Source organism: Lampetra planeri, chromosome 7, assembly GCF_965212315.1.
Source record: "Lampetra planeri chromosome 7, kcLamPlan1.2.h2, whole genome shotgun sequence".
Taxonomy (NCBI): domain Eukaryota; kingdom Metazoa; phylum Chordata; class Hyperoartia; order Petromyzontiformes; family Petromyzontidae; genus Lampetra; species Lampetra planeri.
The window spans coordinates 16959913-16977072 of NC_136113.1; the positions used below are offsets into that span (position 1 = coordinate 16959913).

At 53.7% G+C, this 17160-nt stretch overlaps 1 protein-coding gene and 1 long non-coding RNA gene across 3 annotated transcripts in view; one reads left to right on the forward strand and one right to left on the reverse strand.

The window, feature by feature from the left end:
• AFTPH (aftiphilin) overlaps positions 1 to 13699 on the forward strand; it is a 32707-nt gene extending 19008 nt beyond the window's left edge. Inside the window, exons 5-10 of one of the 2 annotated variants that reach the window (XM_078596589.1) lie at positions 62 to 118; positions 872 to 1003; positions 1659 to 1719; positions 4063 to 4149; positions 6819 to 6942; positions 7656 to 13699. In XM_078596589.1, coding sequence (XP_078452715.1) covers positions 62 to 118; positions 872 to 1003; positions 1659 to 1719; positions 4063 to 4149; positions 6819 to 6942; positions 7656 to 7812 — 618 coding nt within the window. In that variant the 3' untranslated portion in view covers positions 7813 to 13699. The remainder of the gene's footprint in view (positions 1 to 61; positions 119 to 871; positions 1004 to 1658; positions 1720 to 4062; positions 4150 to 6818; positions 6943 to 7655) is intronic. The other variant, XM_078596590.1, reaches the window with a different exon arrangement.
• LOC144720103 (uncharacterized) lies at positions 13182 to 15400 on the reverse strand. The gene is made up of 2 exons (XR_013585708.1): positions 14266 to 15400; positions 13182 to 13822 (listed from the first exon to the last, which is right to left on the reverse strand). It is a non-coding gene; the product is annotated as an uncharacterized LOC144720103 (long non-coding RNA).
• Between the last annotated feature and the right edge of the window lie 1760 nt (positions 15401 to 17160).

Here is a 17160-nt window from a genome sequence, read left to right on the forward strand (position 1 = left end):
GGTGCACGCCGGTTCCATCTGTCGTCTGCTTTCTTCTGTCGCCCTTCCCCCCTCCCCGCAGCTCTTCACCGGGCAGAAGAAGCAGCCTGTCATTGTGCCGGTCTACGCCGCCGGCCTGGTGAGTCGCCCTCCCTCCCTCCCTGCCTCCCTCCCTCCCTGGCCCCTCCACCCACAACAAACCCATGGTCGTTTTGCTGTGGACACAGGACCCCCGTGACGCTGGGTTGCGTTTTGATCGCGGGGCCGCACACAAACGGGAAACGCGCCACCAGTGCCGTCCTCCTCGCTGGCGTACAGCGGAAGACTTGTCTAGTGGAGAGACTGGCCTTTGCCACAGAGCGTGGATCTTACTGTCAGCTCAACCTTACCAATGGAGATGAACACTGCCCCGCGCTTGTTTGAGCGGGGAGAGACGTTTGTTTGTATGTATGTACGTTGAACTTCTTTTGCACGTTACGTAGCCAACCGTGCTTATAGGAGGTGCAATACTCTGACAAAAAAAAGAAAAGGAGCATTTTGTCCCATGGCTTTTCTTCAGACCAGAGGGAACATGGAGAGATTGTGTGATACATTAGCTCAGATTAGGCCCATTCGTTGCAGGGCAGTATTTGTTAACATCCACACTGGTCAAGTGTTGCTGGATTTTACGGTTTTAAATCAGATACGACCGAGTGCCGTTTTAGGGAAAGTTTTTACCGTCGATTGGGCAACGTTTGACGACATAACGCAAAACCGATTCATCTCCCTTAAGCGGCATGCGATACGGGATTTTGCGTTCTCCCAGCTCTCCACAATTTCAACCGCGTGCATTGTGTGCCACGCACGTTAAGTGCTGTATGTGTTGTTGTTGTTGTCGTTGTGCTGCGTCTAGGGCATGCTGGAGCCCACCAAGGGCCCCATGAACCCCATCTCTGCGGCCGAGAAGATCGCTTCCATCGCGCAGGGCTCGGGCACGGCGACGCCGGGCGGCGCTGGCGCCGCAGCGTCTGGCGAGAGTGCGCAGGCAAGACGGGGCATGACCTCTAACCCTGACCCGTGAAGCGCGACCTTTAACCTGCCCCTAAACGAGAACTCTTGAGACCTCATCCTAGAATCATAAATCCGAAGCCTCGTTTTCAAGCTCCAGCCCCTCAACCCAATAATGAAACCTCAGCCCCAAAAGTAATTCGCTTCATCTTAACTCATTAGCACTGACCCTAGCCACTTCTGAATCCTAGCTGTGAACTTTGAACCTTGACCCTTAATCCACATTTTCTTCATATCTCTAACCCTTAAACCCTCACCCATAAGCCACTTTCTTGAACCCTAGCACTGAACCTTGAACCCTGATTCAAAATTTCTGGCCCATAACACACTTTCTTGAACGCTAACTCTGCACCCTGAACCCTCAATCTTTGACCTGAACCATATCCGTAAACCCATCCGGTCAGACATTACATACGTGCCAGATGGACAACAACGCATCACATTACCTCGGCATTTTGCCATTTTCCTTGGTGCTGGAGACATTGACATATTTTTTACACGGCACCAGAAAAAAACTAAATATTCGCCAACAACGCCCTGTGATTGTCCTGCCAACACGTACATATGACCATACTAACGTCTGCGCGTCTGCCTGTGCTTACGTGTGTGCGCGCGCGTGTGCACGCCACCAGGAGGGCGTAGCGGCCGCGCAGTTCGACTGGAGCGGCAGCGGCCTCAAGAACCCGCTGGACGGTACGTTGCGCCGCAGGGCGACGATGGGCAGTGGTAGAGCGGCGGGCGCGCCTAGGCGAGCGCCACGCAGCCTCAGGCAGACTTCCTTCTCCTGACCCGTCTCGCTGACTCGGCTCCACTGCTGTCGCTCCATCTCGGACTGCCGCAGGCACGAACGAACGCACGAACGAACCAACGCACGCACGAACCAACGCACCGCCACGTTTTCCCTGCGCGTTGATCGCTGTACCGCTGCCCCAAGCGTTGCCTCGCTCGCTGTAAATCTAGGCTTTCTCCCATCTCGCCTTCCTCCCCTCCTTCCACCTTGGTCACCTTGCAAACCAAGGCGTATTTTCTTCTTTTACCACCCCCTCCACCTCGCCTATAACGTCTCCTCTTTATTCGCGACACGATGCCGAACTTTAGAGAAAACCACCCCGATTTTTTTAAATGCCTTCTCTGGCATGAAAGTGTGATAACGTATTTCAAATTTTACTGTACATAAAACGTTATAGATGTATAGATATATATAGAGAGACAGAAAGCTACTTTTTCAACCATAACATTCCAAGCCATTCCATGAATCGTTCATGTTGGTGAGCGGTAACATTTAAATACAAAGTAGTGATTGTTTTAAACTTGTTTTCGAAATCCTCATTTTCAATTCTCCAAAAAAAAAGCACGTTTGGCCGAGCATTAAACAAATGTAACTAAACGTTAATGCACCGTAAAGCAGACGATCAGGGGAAGGAAGGTCTCCATTTCAGGTAAATCGTTGGAACGTGGCGTTGTGAGTTAGTGGATGAGCGCAGTGATTTTTCCAACGGTTGATAAACCACTCGGTGCACCGCTATGTCGCTTCTAAATGTTGTGAAGGTAAGGCAAATGCAACCAACGTGTTCTACTAAGCATTTTTACGAGCAACACACTGATCACGTGAAAGCTAAATTGCTTCAATTGGTAATGAGAGAAAGCCTAGATAAAGTAGTATTACCTGTACCTTGAAATGATCCTGGAAGTGTTTGGTTTCCTAGCTGCGTGATTTTCCTCCCGGACGTATTGCTATTCTGTCCTCTCCTTTTAAGTCGAAGCCTAAATCCATGCTTCTGTATTTTCAGCATTTCTTTTGTCCTGTGCAATATTATAACCGAGTGCTTTATTCGCAGTGTGTGTGTGTGTAGAACTATTTTATTTGCCTTGTGAGTTTTGAATCTGTACTTTGAAAAAAACATGGAAGAAAAAAATGCGCAAAAACATTACGATGTCACATCGGATAGGAGCTGGCGCTTTGTCAGGAGGGGTTCACCCTCGCCGCGTGCAGTGTTTTTCGCAAGATCATAACGTCAAGTCGACTTGCGTGTTGACGAGAGCTGTAACCCTTTTTGTTTGTTTCCCGTTGAATGAATTCGCATATAAAGCTTCTTTCTAAACTGTCTGCAGCCGTCTTCTACGTGCGTGTCTCAGACTCTCTCGAGGGTGAGCTCTGTGTGTCTCTCTCGCTCGTTAAGAGCGTTCCACTCACAAGAGGAAGGGGTGATCGCGTCAGTGCCGGTCAGCTGCTGACCCCTGCGTATTGTTACCACCGTCGTCGTCAATCATCGTCATCAGTAATAATAATAATAAAACTCACGTCCTTTCTTTACCCTGCAAAGCCTCACAATCTCGAGACTCGTTATCATGAGGGCCCTTCATAGCGGGTGTTCAGCTTTGGCGAAGGGTAACCGGAGCACTCGGAGCAAAGCCCATGCAGGTAGAGTCAAGGATCCGTTGCTGTGCTGTCATCTTCTGGCCACCTCGCAACCAACGTCGACAACTATCTGGTATTCCCAGGCAACCTCGCTTCTAAGGTTTCGCCAGGTCCAGACCTGCTTAGCTTCTGTGGACTGATGAGATCAGGCACACTCGGGCGTGGTTTGGTTGAAAGGCATCGTCATCCATTTATCACCAATGATCTTCTTTCATCGATAAAAGGAGGACACTCTGTGGGGAGTTCATTGCGGCCATCCTGTATGTAGACTGGCCCCGCCATGACAGTGTGGAACTTCCAGCACCGACTCAGGACCGCCAATGTAGATGAGCACAGCCCCACGCACCGTTGAACAAGGAGACACCTTTGGCTTACATCCCGGCACCCTCCAGCCCTCACCTGCCCTCACCTGCCCTCACCTGCCCTCACCTGCCCTCACCTGCCCTCACCTGCCCTCACCTGCCCTCACCTGCTGTCACCTGTCCTCACAATCTACCGACTTCTTGATGTTTTCTTTTTCTCCTTTCCCTTCCGTTGCTCCCTGGCTCAATTCCCGCCGGACGTGAACCCTAACGGCACCGCCATCTTGCCTCCCCGCCCCCCTACTAACCGCCTAGCCAACGGAGCCTCCAGCACCCTTAATCTCGATTTCTTTGGGCCAGCGGACGAGTGGACGGGCGCCAGCCAGGGCGCGTCCATGCCAGGTCAGCGACGCCGCGCTGCGCCTTGCCTTGCCGTGAAAACGGGGCGAGGGTTCCGTCGGCGTCGACGCGAGTCGTCTCCGCGGAGACGGCTCGCGGTCCGTCGCCGTCCCGGTCGTGTGCCTCCCCCCCCCCCCCCGAGTTGCACGACGCGACGTTCGCGGAACGTGCCGCTGACCGGACCCTCGCTCGGCTGCACTTTGCTTTGTGTTTGCTCCATCGCCCCCCCGCCCCTCACTCCCCCCCTCGAATTGCATTGCAATCGCTCTAGCTGCCACCGCCGCTCCGACCGACCGAGTTGTCCGCAGATTTCTAAAGGGGACTCGATTTGCCGTACACGCTTGGGGTTCCCGTGTCGCTGCAAGCTGCGAGCACGCGTGTGCGTTTCGCTTTCCTTCTTCGCTTGACTCGCACGTAGCCTCTCCAAAGAAGCACCTGAGTTTCAGCGGAGCGTGTTCGGCGATGTCGGCTTCCGTTTGAAACGGCGCTGGTGGCGGTGGTGGCTCGAGCCAGAGCGCTGAGCGGCACTTCGGAGATCCTGGCCTCAATTGTCAGTCACCACCAACGGTGAACAGAAAACTCAACACGTTCGTCAAATGGCCACGTGAAAAGATTGGAACCACTAATGGGGTGCCACCGCGCTAGGTGGCACCCACAGTTGAGATATCTGCTCTGTGCTCATGAATTGTGTGGATAATTTATGGACCCTCGTTGGCTATCACTGACTGCACTAAAATTGACGTTAAATGATTTTTCACTTCACCTGGCTAAATTTCAGCCCTGTGAATGGATAATATCAGTTTGCCATGCAACAAATATGTTTCTGCTGCAGGACATAGGAAAGTGCTGCCCCATCGTGTGTGGTTAAAAAAAAATCATTTTAAAGACTCTTGGAAGGAGTTCTGTGATATCTGCTTCTCCGGGCCTTCCTCTTAATACACGGGGTGATTTACTGCCCTGTGAGAGTTCCCAATGGATATTGAAATTGGGATTATACATTGCAATCATCGCCCCCCTACCGGCAGAATAATAGGCTATCTTAGTCTCCCGAGTTCTTACCTGGTAAAACTAAATCAACTTCAAACGTCTCACGGCGCGACACGCGCGCGTATGTGCAGCCCTTCGTCAATTCGCTACTGGGTGAGGGCCTTCCCCATGCCCTGTGGTTCCAGGTAGTCGGTTGACCATACTTCACCACCCTGGTCAGTGAGGGTTGGTGAAGAAGGAGAGCATAGACGCGGAAGCGTATAAGTATGGTACAACAATATAATGTGCTTCACTGCCCTCGCCTGCCCAGAATGTAGCCCTACAGCAGCCTGTAACACCTGTAGTCCATGTAGTTGTCCATCCAAGCACGATGCAGCCTGAAACTGGCTAAACTTGTGAGATCTGATGAGATGGAGGCGCGTTCGAGGTGAATAGGTCAAAGGTGAGGCAGTAGAAGTCGGCGGCGGTCTCTTCCTGTGCCGCCATCCCCTCTCATAATCATGCCCTTGCTCGCCGTGAGTCGCTCGTGCACGATGATTCCATCACCAGAGCGCTGGGTTGGAGGCACGCACCTCGCGCGGCGCCAGGCTTCCGTCCGCGTGGCCCTTGTGCCGACTCGCTGAAGCGCCCTGCGGGGCAAGGGGGCACACGCAGCTCCCTTGCCAAGCGGCTCCCGGCAGGCGGCTGCCAGCTGTCGGGAGGCCTGCAGCGCTGCGCTCCCACCAGAGCCGCCAGAGCTACCGGGGCCTACAGCTCTACAGCTCTGCTTCTCAGTCACTGGCCGCACTTTTTCGCCACCTCATTAGTGTGCGTGCTTAATCCTCAGCGCGCGGACGCATCGCTGCAGCTTTGCCGGCGCGTGTGTCACTTAGGCGGTTAAACGTTGTGTTGCAATCTTTTTTTTAATCCGTTCAAAATGCCCTGCAAATCAGGATGGGTGTCGTGGCTCGCTCGGCTAATTTAATTAGCGCTCCACTACGCCGGCGCGTGAAAACTGTGCCCAGCTCTCAGTGGCTTTGCCTGAATTGAACAAGAATCGTTGAAGGCAAATGGCGAATAATGGAGACCATTTTTTTAAACCGCATGTTGAGTCATCCAGCGAGAATCTCGCTGTGTCTCCATGCTCAAACGCGTCCACATTGTCCCTCCACGTTCAGTAAGCTTCCCTTTATTTAACCCTGGTGAGCACCCACGAATGGGTTTTGCCATCTCATTTACCAGGAGTCTGTGGCGGGGGGGCCTGGTCACACGCAGATGGATACACGAGTTTAACAACCAAGTGAAATCCAGTCCAGCGTTTCCATGTTGATTTAAACGCTGCTGAAAGCTGTTGGTACACATAGCCCATTTTGTTTATGGATGTTGTTTTCTTTTGTTGGTAAAGCATGCTTTTCCCTAGTTTTTATTTATTGTTGTTTATTTGCACACAGCCCCCTCCCCCCAAGGCAGCACATAATGATGTCGTACAACTTCGCTGCCGGTAATTCATCATACTTGCCGTCTCGGCTCGGCCGGGTGTGGCGAGTGACCTCACGAGTCCACAGAGTCTTTGGGTTCATCCGAGAAGTGGATGAACCCAAATCGTCGTTAACCTTCGGCATTTAGTTGGCGTTTTTTTCTTCTGCCGGACCATGGCGGTGACCCCTGACCCACTGACCCGACCTGCGTGCGTGTGGCGGCCGTAGGCGTCGACCCAGAGCTGTTTGAGCTGACCACGGCCAAGATGGAGTCTGCGAGCACGGTGAGCCGAGTGACCGACGCCATCGCGCGCCTCATGTCCACGGCCGACAAGACGCTCACCTCGGCGCGGTGAGTGGACGGGCGGGGGCGATGGTGGTGGTTGCGGGGAGGGGGGGGTGCGCAGGGTCGGGGGTCGGGAGGCACCTTGTGTTGTGTGAGAATGGCTCGCGAACGCAAGCATCGTCGCTCCACGCGTGTGCCGGTCGTGAACGTGCACGCGTGTGTGCGCTCACGCTCCATCGTCAACTTGCCGGTTGTGGGTCATTGATGGACAGCTCGTACCGAGCCCACGGTTCACTTCCTCGCTGTAGCTGCTCACCGGTCGGTTAACCTCAACGAGCCAAACGAATGAGTTTGGACAGTCATCGTGCAAATTATCCTCGCAAAGGAGTCTCGTTAATTCCCAAGCCCCCTCCTACAGGAAGGAGGGAAGCATGAGCAATGAATCGGTGTATTTTTCATATGGCAGGAAACCAGATTATTCAGAAATTCAGTGGCACTATCACTCAATCTACCCAGGCGGGTCAGCATCTTTTACCTACTTGCTGTACTGCGTTCAATACACCACCGCATAGCACTACAGGTTGTGCGTCCAACGCACTGTTTTTGTGTTTATTTCTGGTGATGTGTCTTTGTGTTGTTGATTTGTATTGTTTAGTACTGTGTTGATTGATGTTGTTTAGTGTTGTGATGTTCGACGAGTATCGTGGTGACTGACAGCGATTATTGTTGATCCGTGTTGGCCTCCATGTGTCCTTTTGTGTCGATTCGTGTCGGAGCAGGAGGCCGCGTCGCGAAGAGAAGCTGAGCGGCGAGGCCCTGTCGGTCATGGCCGCCCTTCCCGACCTGTCGTTCATGCGCGCCAAGGTGCTCATGTTCCCGTCCACGCTCACGCCCACCGCGCCAGCCTGCGGCGCGGTGGGCGTGGACGGGCCCTGACCCCTCGCTCGCTCATCCGCCCGCTCGCTCGCTCAATCTCCGTGCCCGACACCAACGCCAAAACCACCGCGGAATCGTCTGGGAAAGAGCGAGGCGGTCGGTGCCGGGGAGTTCCGTGGCGGGCGTGTGGGTGGGCATGCGGGCAGAGAGGGACGAAGTGAGAATTGACCGAACGTCGCAGGATCCCCGTCGGGTCAATGAGTGAACTACTGTATGTAGAGCATACGAGATTGTTTCCGATCTTTGTCTCCCGTCGCAGTCGTTAATTGTAGTTTGAGCCGCAATGGACTGCGGCAGCTTGCACATGTACACATAAACCGATGTATCATATATTGTTGTTTGGTAAGGTGAGGGGTGTGTGTGTGTGTGAGGTGGGTTGTGCGTAGTTGTGGCGAGAGAGCCTTCTCCACCCTGAACACCCCCCCGCGTGGTGAGTCTGGGTCGACCGCTTGCACTTGACGTCCGCGCGTACTCGCACGCGGTGGGGGCGGGGGCGGGGGCGGTGGAAGCGCCGGCGGCCGCGTTTCCTATTCCCTGTGTAGCGAGCGCCGTTCGTTTTTAGCTCCGCCCGCGGGAAACTCTCCTCGCGAACCGCCAGGAGGGGTTGCTCACCGCACTGCTCTGCGTTAGGGGACCGTGAACCGGCGGCGGTTGACGATCGTTTTATTTAAGGGGCGTCGCTTTTTAGCAACCGATTTGAGGAGCGCGGTAATCGCGCGAGTGTGGGCCCAGCCGTGTTGTCGGCCTGCGTGCTGAGTTGAGGCCTTCCAGCGACACTGGCGACAGCGCTGTGATTGGAAGACACTTTGCAGCTCCAGGTGGTGAAACGAGATCTCGCGTTTACGGAGACACGAAGCTTAACCCGACAATCTACCTTTTACCTTGGCCAAGCTTTACTGACACCTGAACCGGCTGACGCCAAACCTTACTCTTGCGCTAGGACTGAGCCGAGAGGTCTTTTTAGTTTAGGTTCTGAGCTTTTGCCAGCGTTGCCACATTCACAAAAAGCCCTCGACTCGACTGTGAAAGGGTGACTGCAAGTACTGGACACTAACTCCAGCTGACTGTAAGATGAACCTGAGCCTTGACTCCTCAGTGATCCTCGTACTGAGAATGGGCCTGCCTGGCCCTGAATGGCGACTGTCGAAAAGTTCAGCGTTGGCTTAACCGAGTGGAGCTTGCCGAGTGGGTGAAGTAACCCGCTCCTGCCTGGTTTTATGGATAAACCACAGATGCAGGTGACGCCGCACCGCGCGCACCCGGGGTGGCGTGAGTTCCCAGCGGTGGCTTCGTCATCGCTTCCTTCGGCAGATGGCAGCCCAGCGTCGGCGCCGTGGTCGTTACACACCGCGGGGTACCGGTTGAACTCCCTGCACGCGTCGCCTGCATCGATAAATCAGTCCCAGGGTAGAGTTTGTGGCCTCGGCTGGACCCACGAGCCGCCACTCGCCACGCCCCGAGCTGCACGCCAGCAGCGTGCCGGCAGCGTTACCAACCGCAGGTGCATTTGCGGACGCTCCTTGTAAACCTTGCTTCCTTTAATGGGTCCAAATAATGCGTCCATTTGAGCACCTGTACATTTTTGCATGAATTTTCTTTTTTCCAAAAAAAAGTAACCGTCCAACCCAGCGGGGCTCGGGGGTGTGGGTGGGGAGTCTCGCGCTCGCTGGATACCACGCACAGGCCCCCTCTGCTGCTCGACATGGGGCCCCATGGATAATTCACCCCCCACTCACCCGACCCTCCAAACTTCTAAATTATTCCTCCTCTTACGACTTGTAACAAATGTCAACGGCGTAAATGAGTGCCATTCATTACGTACTTGTCATGTTCCTAAATTAAGCGATTGGTCCGTTTGAAAAAAAGAAGAGGCCTATCTGTGTGCTCGACAACCACGTGGGTGGATTGACGGGGCCACGCGTTCTCTGGGACGTTACGACGCTCGAATCGTCGACTCAATTCGTCTCTTGCACTCGCGTGCGTCCGATTTGCGTGCCTGTAATAATTGTTTCAGATTCGTTGCATTTCGCGATTGGCTCACGGGAGGAGACGGTGAAGCTCCGATGCGTGCACTGTAGGTGTGTAATGGTTTGCCGCTCGATAGACACGCAACGAGACTAGCGTCGAATCGCGCGCGTCAAGACTCTGCTCTTACTATGCATAACGACGATATGCAAAGTTCGCCACATCCCGCGCGGAACAAATGACAGAACAAGTGACACTGTGTAGATAGTAGAAACATGACACAGCGCAAACTCGACAGACTGAGATCATATATAATTGGTTGTCCGATGTAATGGTGACGGAATCACGACGTCCATCACGTTCCAGGGGAACGAGTCGTTACATGCCTACAGTGCACCGTGGCGGGGATGCGGGGGGACCAAGTGGGAGAGGATGGGGTGGGGAACCAAGGAAGGGGGGAGGGGACCAATGTGTGGGTCTAATTGAGCGGTGGATGGGATGGATAATTACATCCCCACTGGTCCTTGCGAAGATCTAAAACTCCAGCACTGTTCAATATCCATTCCTGCCGCCGGGTGGCGCTGTGACTGCGTTTCGCTTTCGAGCGTTGCCTGGCGGCTCAAAATGAAAAACGACGCCAATCGGCAGCGTTTGCACAACCCGGGCCACGCACTTCACGACGATTATCCTGCGGAGTGGGGTCTGCAGAGGCGGCCCGGATAAAAAAAAACACGCGGAGCGACAATGCTCAGACGCGTGTGAACGTGGCCCTCGGAACGCGCGCCGTATTTATTGTTGCTGCGTAGTAGAACGGGAGTTGGGAGGTAGAGATGGTAGAGATGGCCGAGTCGGCGTGCGTCGCGTCTGAAGCGCCTTCACTCGCCGCGGCGTGTTCGCGGCCGCGCGAGGGGTCGACGAGTCGCCGGCCCTCGGCAAGGGAGGGGATGGCAAATTTTAAACCGGCGCCCGCCTAAAGACGCCGTCTTTTATTTTGTCTGGAAAGCACGGCGGATCCGCAACCCGGATAGTCTGCCCACGGACAACCGGGGGTTGGCCGCACCTCGTCGTCCCCTCGGTTCGTTGCTGTGCCAACGCACCCGCTGTCGCCTTCGCACCGCCGCGCGGTTCGCTCGCGGGGCACCGGGGCCGCAGCGGCGGCCGTGGTCACCGTTGGTGGGGTTCTGTGCCCTATTCTTTTTCGGTCTTGGCCACAATCCTAACCGTGTCGTGGCATTAACCCTAACCCGAATTCTTACGCTAACCATAGCTGCAGCCATAGCATTAACCGCAACCACTACCTTAGCATTAACCCTGTTACTAATAGCCACATCCTAACCAGCCCCAAATACCAAAAGTGACCAAATGCCTCTCCCTAAATTTAGCCACATCCCTAACGATATCCCTGATCCTAACCACATTCCAACACCCTAACTCTATCCCTAATACCAACCTTAACCACACCCCCTTTATCACTAACTTTAACCACTTCCCTTAAAATGAGCCATTACCTCATCTTAATGCAAGTTCCAAGACGAGCAAATATCCGTAACCGGAACCCTTTGGCCTACCTCCACTCACAACCTCAGTCCTAATTCATTCATGTGAAGTCAATTGAAGTTGGCAATTCATGTGTTGTGTTATAATTAATTTACTGCCAGACAATGCAAGTCACGTCTCGGTCGTGCAAGGGACTCGGCTGTAAGAAAATTCCACGGTCCAAGGGGTGATAACCACTGCGGGGAGTCTAATCCCTCACACGCGCGCGAGTGTGAAACGGGTCCTCCACACGGAGCAACGGGAGAGAGGGCCACGTGGACGTGGCGACAGCACCGAAGCCACGAGAGCTCACGGAGCCGGTCCACGTGGCCCGTTAGCAGCTGGGGCAGGGTTGGGGCCCAGGTTGGGACTTGTCGCTGGGCCTAGGAGGGGTGGTGTTGGCCGTGAGCCTCGGCGCCGGCTTCAGAGACGAGCAGTTCGGCGTACGAGTTCCTGGGCCGCGGTGGAAATCGGTAACGGGCCGAGATGGCAGATTTGGCGATAATTTATTTGTAAGGTCAGTAAGAGTAAATTGTCACGTATATATTCATTTGACGGCACAATTCGCTTTCACTAAAAACCCACCACTAAGGTTTTGCCACTCATGGAAAACATTTCAAGCGGTAGAGGTGAACATCTGATGTGGGCCCCCACGAACTCCGCGTATTGTAGGCCCCGCCACCCACCGTGCCTTTCTGGCCTCTCAAATAGGTGCAGCTCAGTCACAGAAAATTCTCCGCCATTGTCATCGGGCTGAGACGGGGTGGATATTTGTTTTCGTGTCCGCAACGAAAGAAACTTAACAAGTCCAAAACGTGTACGCGTGTTGGCTTTGAACTCGCGAGTGTTGTCGTTAGGGGTAGAGATAGGGTGAGCCCAAACCCACGTGGTGTTATGAGTTCAACTTTTAATCCATGTTTTTTAATCCATCATTTCAGGGAAGTGTCTCTCGTTGTCTCTCCGTTCGTCTCCGCCTGTCATCGTATTTCAATCGCGTCGACGGCACACGTCTCCCTGTCACTGATTTTGCGATCGCCGTCACGTTACTAGGTCGCTTTTTTGATTAACAGTCAATTAATGTGATGGTAAAATGATTGTGAAATGGATAGGATGGACACAAGTGTGCAAGTCCTTTTCGCAGAACTTACTCTGCTCGCACCCAGGATAAACTTGTACGCGTTCAGAATGCAGCGATTGAAAAAGGTTAAATATGCCACACCTGATTAATCACATTAATTAATTCGAGTCTGACACGGATGCTCCTATGAACACGTGCACACATCACAGCACACCCAATCCTGTGGGCCTGTTAAGGAGAAATTTACTTTAATGGGGGAAAAATGGGAAGTTAACTCTACTTTGCCGGAGGGTGAGGGTTAAAACATGGCACTTGCGCTATTTCTTCCTACCTCTCGGAGGACGAGAAGTGTGGTTCAATCGTCGTCGCTAACGGACGAGCAGCCACCACAGACGGCAAGACCCCAGCCCTGGACTCGCAGGAGCCGCCCGCCCCACGGGAGATGTCCCGGAACAGGGCCCTCTCCGAATGGAGCTGTACATAGCGAATGCGTGAGAGCGACCAGCTGTTTATATCCTTGATGACGCCATTGTAATATGTACATAGGTTTCGAATCGGGTGCAATTTGAAGGTGGTGGTGGTGTTGGTGGTAGCGATTGAACGACACAATGTGCGTAGTTTATAATATGTAATTTAACAAACAAACAAATCCTGACTGGACTTGGCTTAAGGGAAGACTTGATCCGATGAACAAGCATCTCTTGTAAACCCGCACCTTGGGCTGTCGGAATCTTTGGTAAATATAAAAAACAAACTTCGTTAAATGGAAACTTCCCCCCCCACCATTGTTGAGCTCTAGTGATATCACAGTGAACTCACCGACGTCACGGTGACGTCTCTGATATCACCGGTGCACGAATGGCATTGACGCGCGTGACCATCACCGTCTTTTCTTTTTTCTGCCTTTCTCATCGACGAAAATCCCAAACTGGTCGGGCAGCCTGAGCCCCAGCCCCGGCGGGTATCTACCGCAAGAGCTGCTTGTCAGATGGCCCGCGTCTTCCTTGAGGGCGAGCGCGATTGTTTTAGTTTGAACACTGTAGTAGCAGGTCCGACGTCTCCCCCTTTGCCTGCATAAGTGCGACTGCTGCGCATGTGTCAGCCCAGAGGCGCTGCTGCGGTTTATTTAAGATGCTTTACGTGAACAGCCCACGCGTCTGTATGTCTCTATTTACAACAGGGTTTCTGTAATGTTTCATTTCGAACTTGTCAAAGAAAACCTAGTTGGGCACTTCGAGGGCACTTTACCATCTGCTTTGTAGATAAACTGGCAAGGTATTAAAATTTGAAATAAAATATTCTAATATATACCGCGTTTGTGTGTGTGTGTATACATTCGCAACCTTTGACCCCAATGTTTTGATTACAGGTGGTGAGGTGTAGTGGTCGTGTCTTGACCCTCCTGACTTGTTCTGTATCCGCGAGGCGTTCCTGCACCAACAGATTTGATAACAAAACTTAGATCAAGACTTCCATGGGTAACCCATCAAAATGCTGGCGAAACACGTAAATAAACCCTACTTGATGTTTGACTACAACGAAGAAGCATTTGGATATGTAGGTGCACGATTGGGATTGGCACTGAGAGACAAAACGATAAACGCATGGATCAGAGGTCAAATCCAAGTTGTATAAATCCTCGAATTATGAAGAGGAAGGGGACGATGGCCCAGGCTGGCCGTGGCATGTGGAGCCACAGGAGCGAACGAGGGCGAGGAGACGACAAAGGTCGCGATGGAGCGATGAGGTGAGCAAGTCCAGGAGCGAGGTGGATTGTGAGGGGCGGCGTCATGAGGCCTTCATCCAGCAGTGGATAGGCTGGTGACGAGTGTTTAATTTGTTAATTGGGTTAGAGTTTTGGGTGATTTGTTTACCTTTATAATTTGCGCTCAGTGTTTTTGTACTGTTTGTTGTCACGTTCAAAACCGCCCCGACTGGACATCTGTGAAAAATACATTTTTAGCTCACCGGATTTCTGCTGCAGTACAATCAACTTTGATTACCGCCATGGCCGCCACGACCTCGTGGCACTGGAGGCGCGCGTCACAGTTGAGCCCCACGTGACTACGGCCCGCCGCCGCACTGCGGGTCGAGACGCGGGGGCTCGGGCCCTTCCCTGCAAGACGCTTGTCAGGGGCTCCCTTTCAACAAATCTCGGGGGGGGTGGGGGGGCTGCGTCGGAGAAAGTAAGTCATAAATAGCAGGCGGGCGAGGAGACACGGAGTGGACACGTGGGGCTCCGCGCTCTCGATGCGCACAGTCGCGCTCTGTTCCTCCGTGCCGAGGTGTGAGCGTGCCGCGCCGTGCGGTCACTGGCGCTGAAATAAAAAGAGGCCGTCACGCGGCGTCGCCAAACCCACGGACTGTGTACCGCTAAGAATCCACGAGTGGGAAGGCGATGCGAAGCGTTGGCAACAGCGGTTTAAATAATAAAAACAATAAGTCAGTTTATTTCTCAAATGATCATGGACGTGGTGCTGTTTACAGCCAGTGGTGGAAATTCCACGTTCCCATGGCCAGTGGGGAGGGGGCAGTCTTTCCATAGTACAACCCACTGTTCACTTCCCCACAGAGTGGTACTCCTTGTATCAGCTTCCCTGGATGGGGTGATGAGGCGTCAACTCAGCCATTCAGAATCAGAATTTGCATACTGGAGGATTCCGATGAGCTTTGAAGCTCTTTTTCACAGACGTCCAGTAGCTTCACAGATGTCCGATTGGCGGGCCGTGTTTGCTCTACCGCGGGCCCACCTGGCCCGTTCCTATGTACGCTGCGTCCTGTGAGTGGGGCGCCTCCTGCCCGAGCGGAGTGCTGGGGAGGTCAGGGGAGGTCAGGGTGAGGTCAGGGTGAAGAACACGGGGGCTGGGGCGGCGAGCAACACCGCGGCCCAGCGCCAACAACAACAGCAACAATAACAACAGCAACAACAACAGCAGCAGCAACAGCAACAACAGCAGCAACAACAGCAGCAACAGCAGCAGCAGCAACAGCAACAACAACAGCAGCAGCAACAACAACAGCAGCAACAACAGCAACAACAACAGCAGCAACAACAGCAGCAGCAGCAACAACAACAACAGCAGCAACAACAGCAGCAGCAACAACAACAGCAGCAGCAACAACAGCAACAGCAGCAACAACAGCAGCCGAGGGCCATGTGCAGGATCGTAGCTTGCGTGGGGGGCAGGGGGGGTGCCTTGGCCCCCCACTGGTGGCCAAAGCTACGAGTTGGGGGACCCCTTGACAAGCACCATGAGATATGTTTTGAACAACGACAGTGTTGAAGGTACAAAAACATTTTAAACGGAGCGTCCCCTACAGCGGTAAATGTCCGAGACCGTGAGCGTGATGATGCGAGTTTGACACGGAAGGCTTTCGCGACCAATATTAAGCAGAGGTTTTGTTTGGGTTAGATCGCGTAAATATGTGTCGTTAAACCCCGCCACCACCCGACACAGCCAATTCGTAAGGTTTGTCACGTAAACGTGTCAATTCGTTGCTAGTTCAGCACGCCGGCAATGTGTTGGAGGGTAATCCCACGACAATTACAATTCCAGCGCCGTGACGAAGGGCCGTTTCCCGAAACGTCGCCTGCATTTGTAACGCCACCGCTTATTCTTGCATTGACAGAATGTGCTGAATGTGTTCATTGGCACACGAGTGCCAACGCAGCGTCATCGCCGGGCAATGAGCCAGACGAGGCAGCAGCAGCAGCGGCGGCGGCGGCGTGTTTAGTTTTGAATCGAACGCGAGTGAAATCGCGACGCCTTAAACGTGCCGACGAGAGGTGAATGTCTGGCGAGGGGGCAGGGAGGGTGAATCGTCGGCGGTGTCTGTGAGCAGGAGGCTGTGGGTGGGAGATGCCGAGCTGTGGGTGCCGTTCCGTGTCGCGGGCCCAAGCCCCCTCCCGGGGCAACATCAAACACAAAACTACTTGCTGCGACGACGACGACGAGGAGGTGGTGGTGGTGATGGTCACTCGGGGCGTCAGAGGCGCGTGGCAGCGTGCGGTGGCGGCCTCGCGCCCACCGAGGCGCATAGGGAGGGAGGGGAACACACGGAGAGAGAAAATAGACTGGCTTTGCCGTTGCCATGGCTGTCTACAATATTTATTGAGCATGTTTTAGTGACCGGTGCGCGCGAGTCTGCATCACGGCTCACGGGGAGGGGTGCGCGGTTGAGTTCGTGTGTAGAGTAGTGTGTAGAGTGGTGTGTGTGGGGTGTGTGGTGTAGAGTGGTGCGTGTGTGTGGTGTAGGGTGGTGTAGTGGTGTAGGGTGGTGTGGTGTGTGTGTGGTGTGTGTGGTGTAGGGTGGTGTGTGTGGTGTAGGGTGGTGTGTGTAGTTTAGTGTGTGTGTAGAGTGGTGTGTGTGGTGTAGGGTGGTGTGTGTGGTGTAGTGGTGTAGAGTGGTGTGTGTGGAGTAGGGTGGTGTGTGTGGTGTAGAGTGGGGTGTGTGGTGTGTAGGGTGGTGTAGAGTGGTGTGTGTGGAGTAGGGTGGTGTGTGGTGTAGGGTGGTGTAGAGTGGGGTGTGTGGTGTGTAGGGTGGTGTAGAGTGGTGTGTGTGGTGTGTAGGGTGGTGTAGAGTGGTGTGTGTGGTGTAGGGTGGTGTAGAGTGGTGTGTGTGGTGTAGGGTGGTGTGTGTGGTGTAGAGTGGTGTGTGTGGTGTAGTGTAGAGTGGGGTGTATGGTGTGCAGTGTGTGGTGTAGAATGTGGTGTAGAGTGGATTGTGTGGTAAAGTGGGTGCTCATCATAGGTCCTTGCTAACAGCAC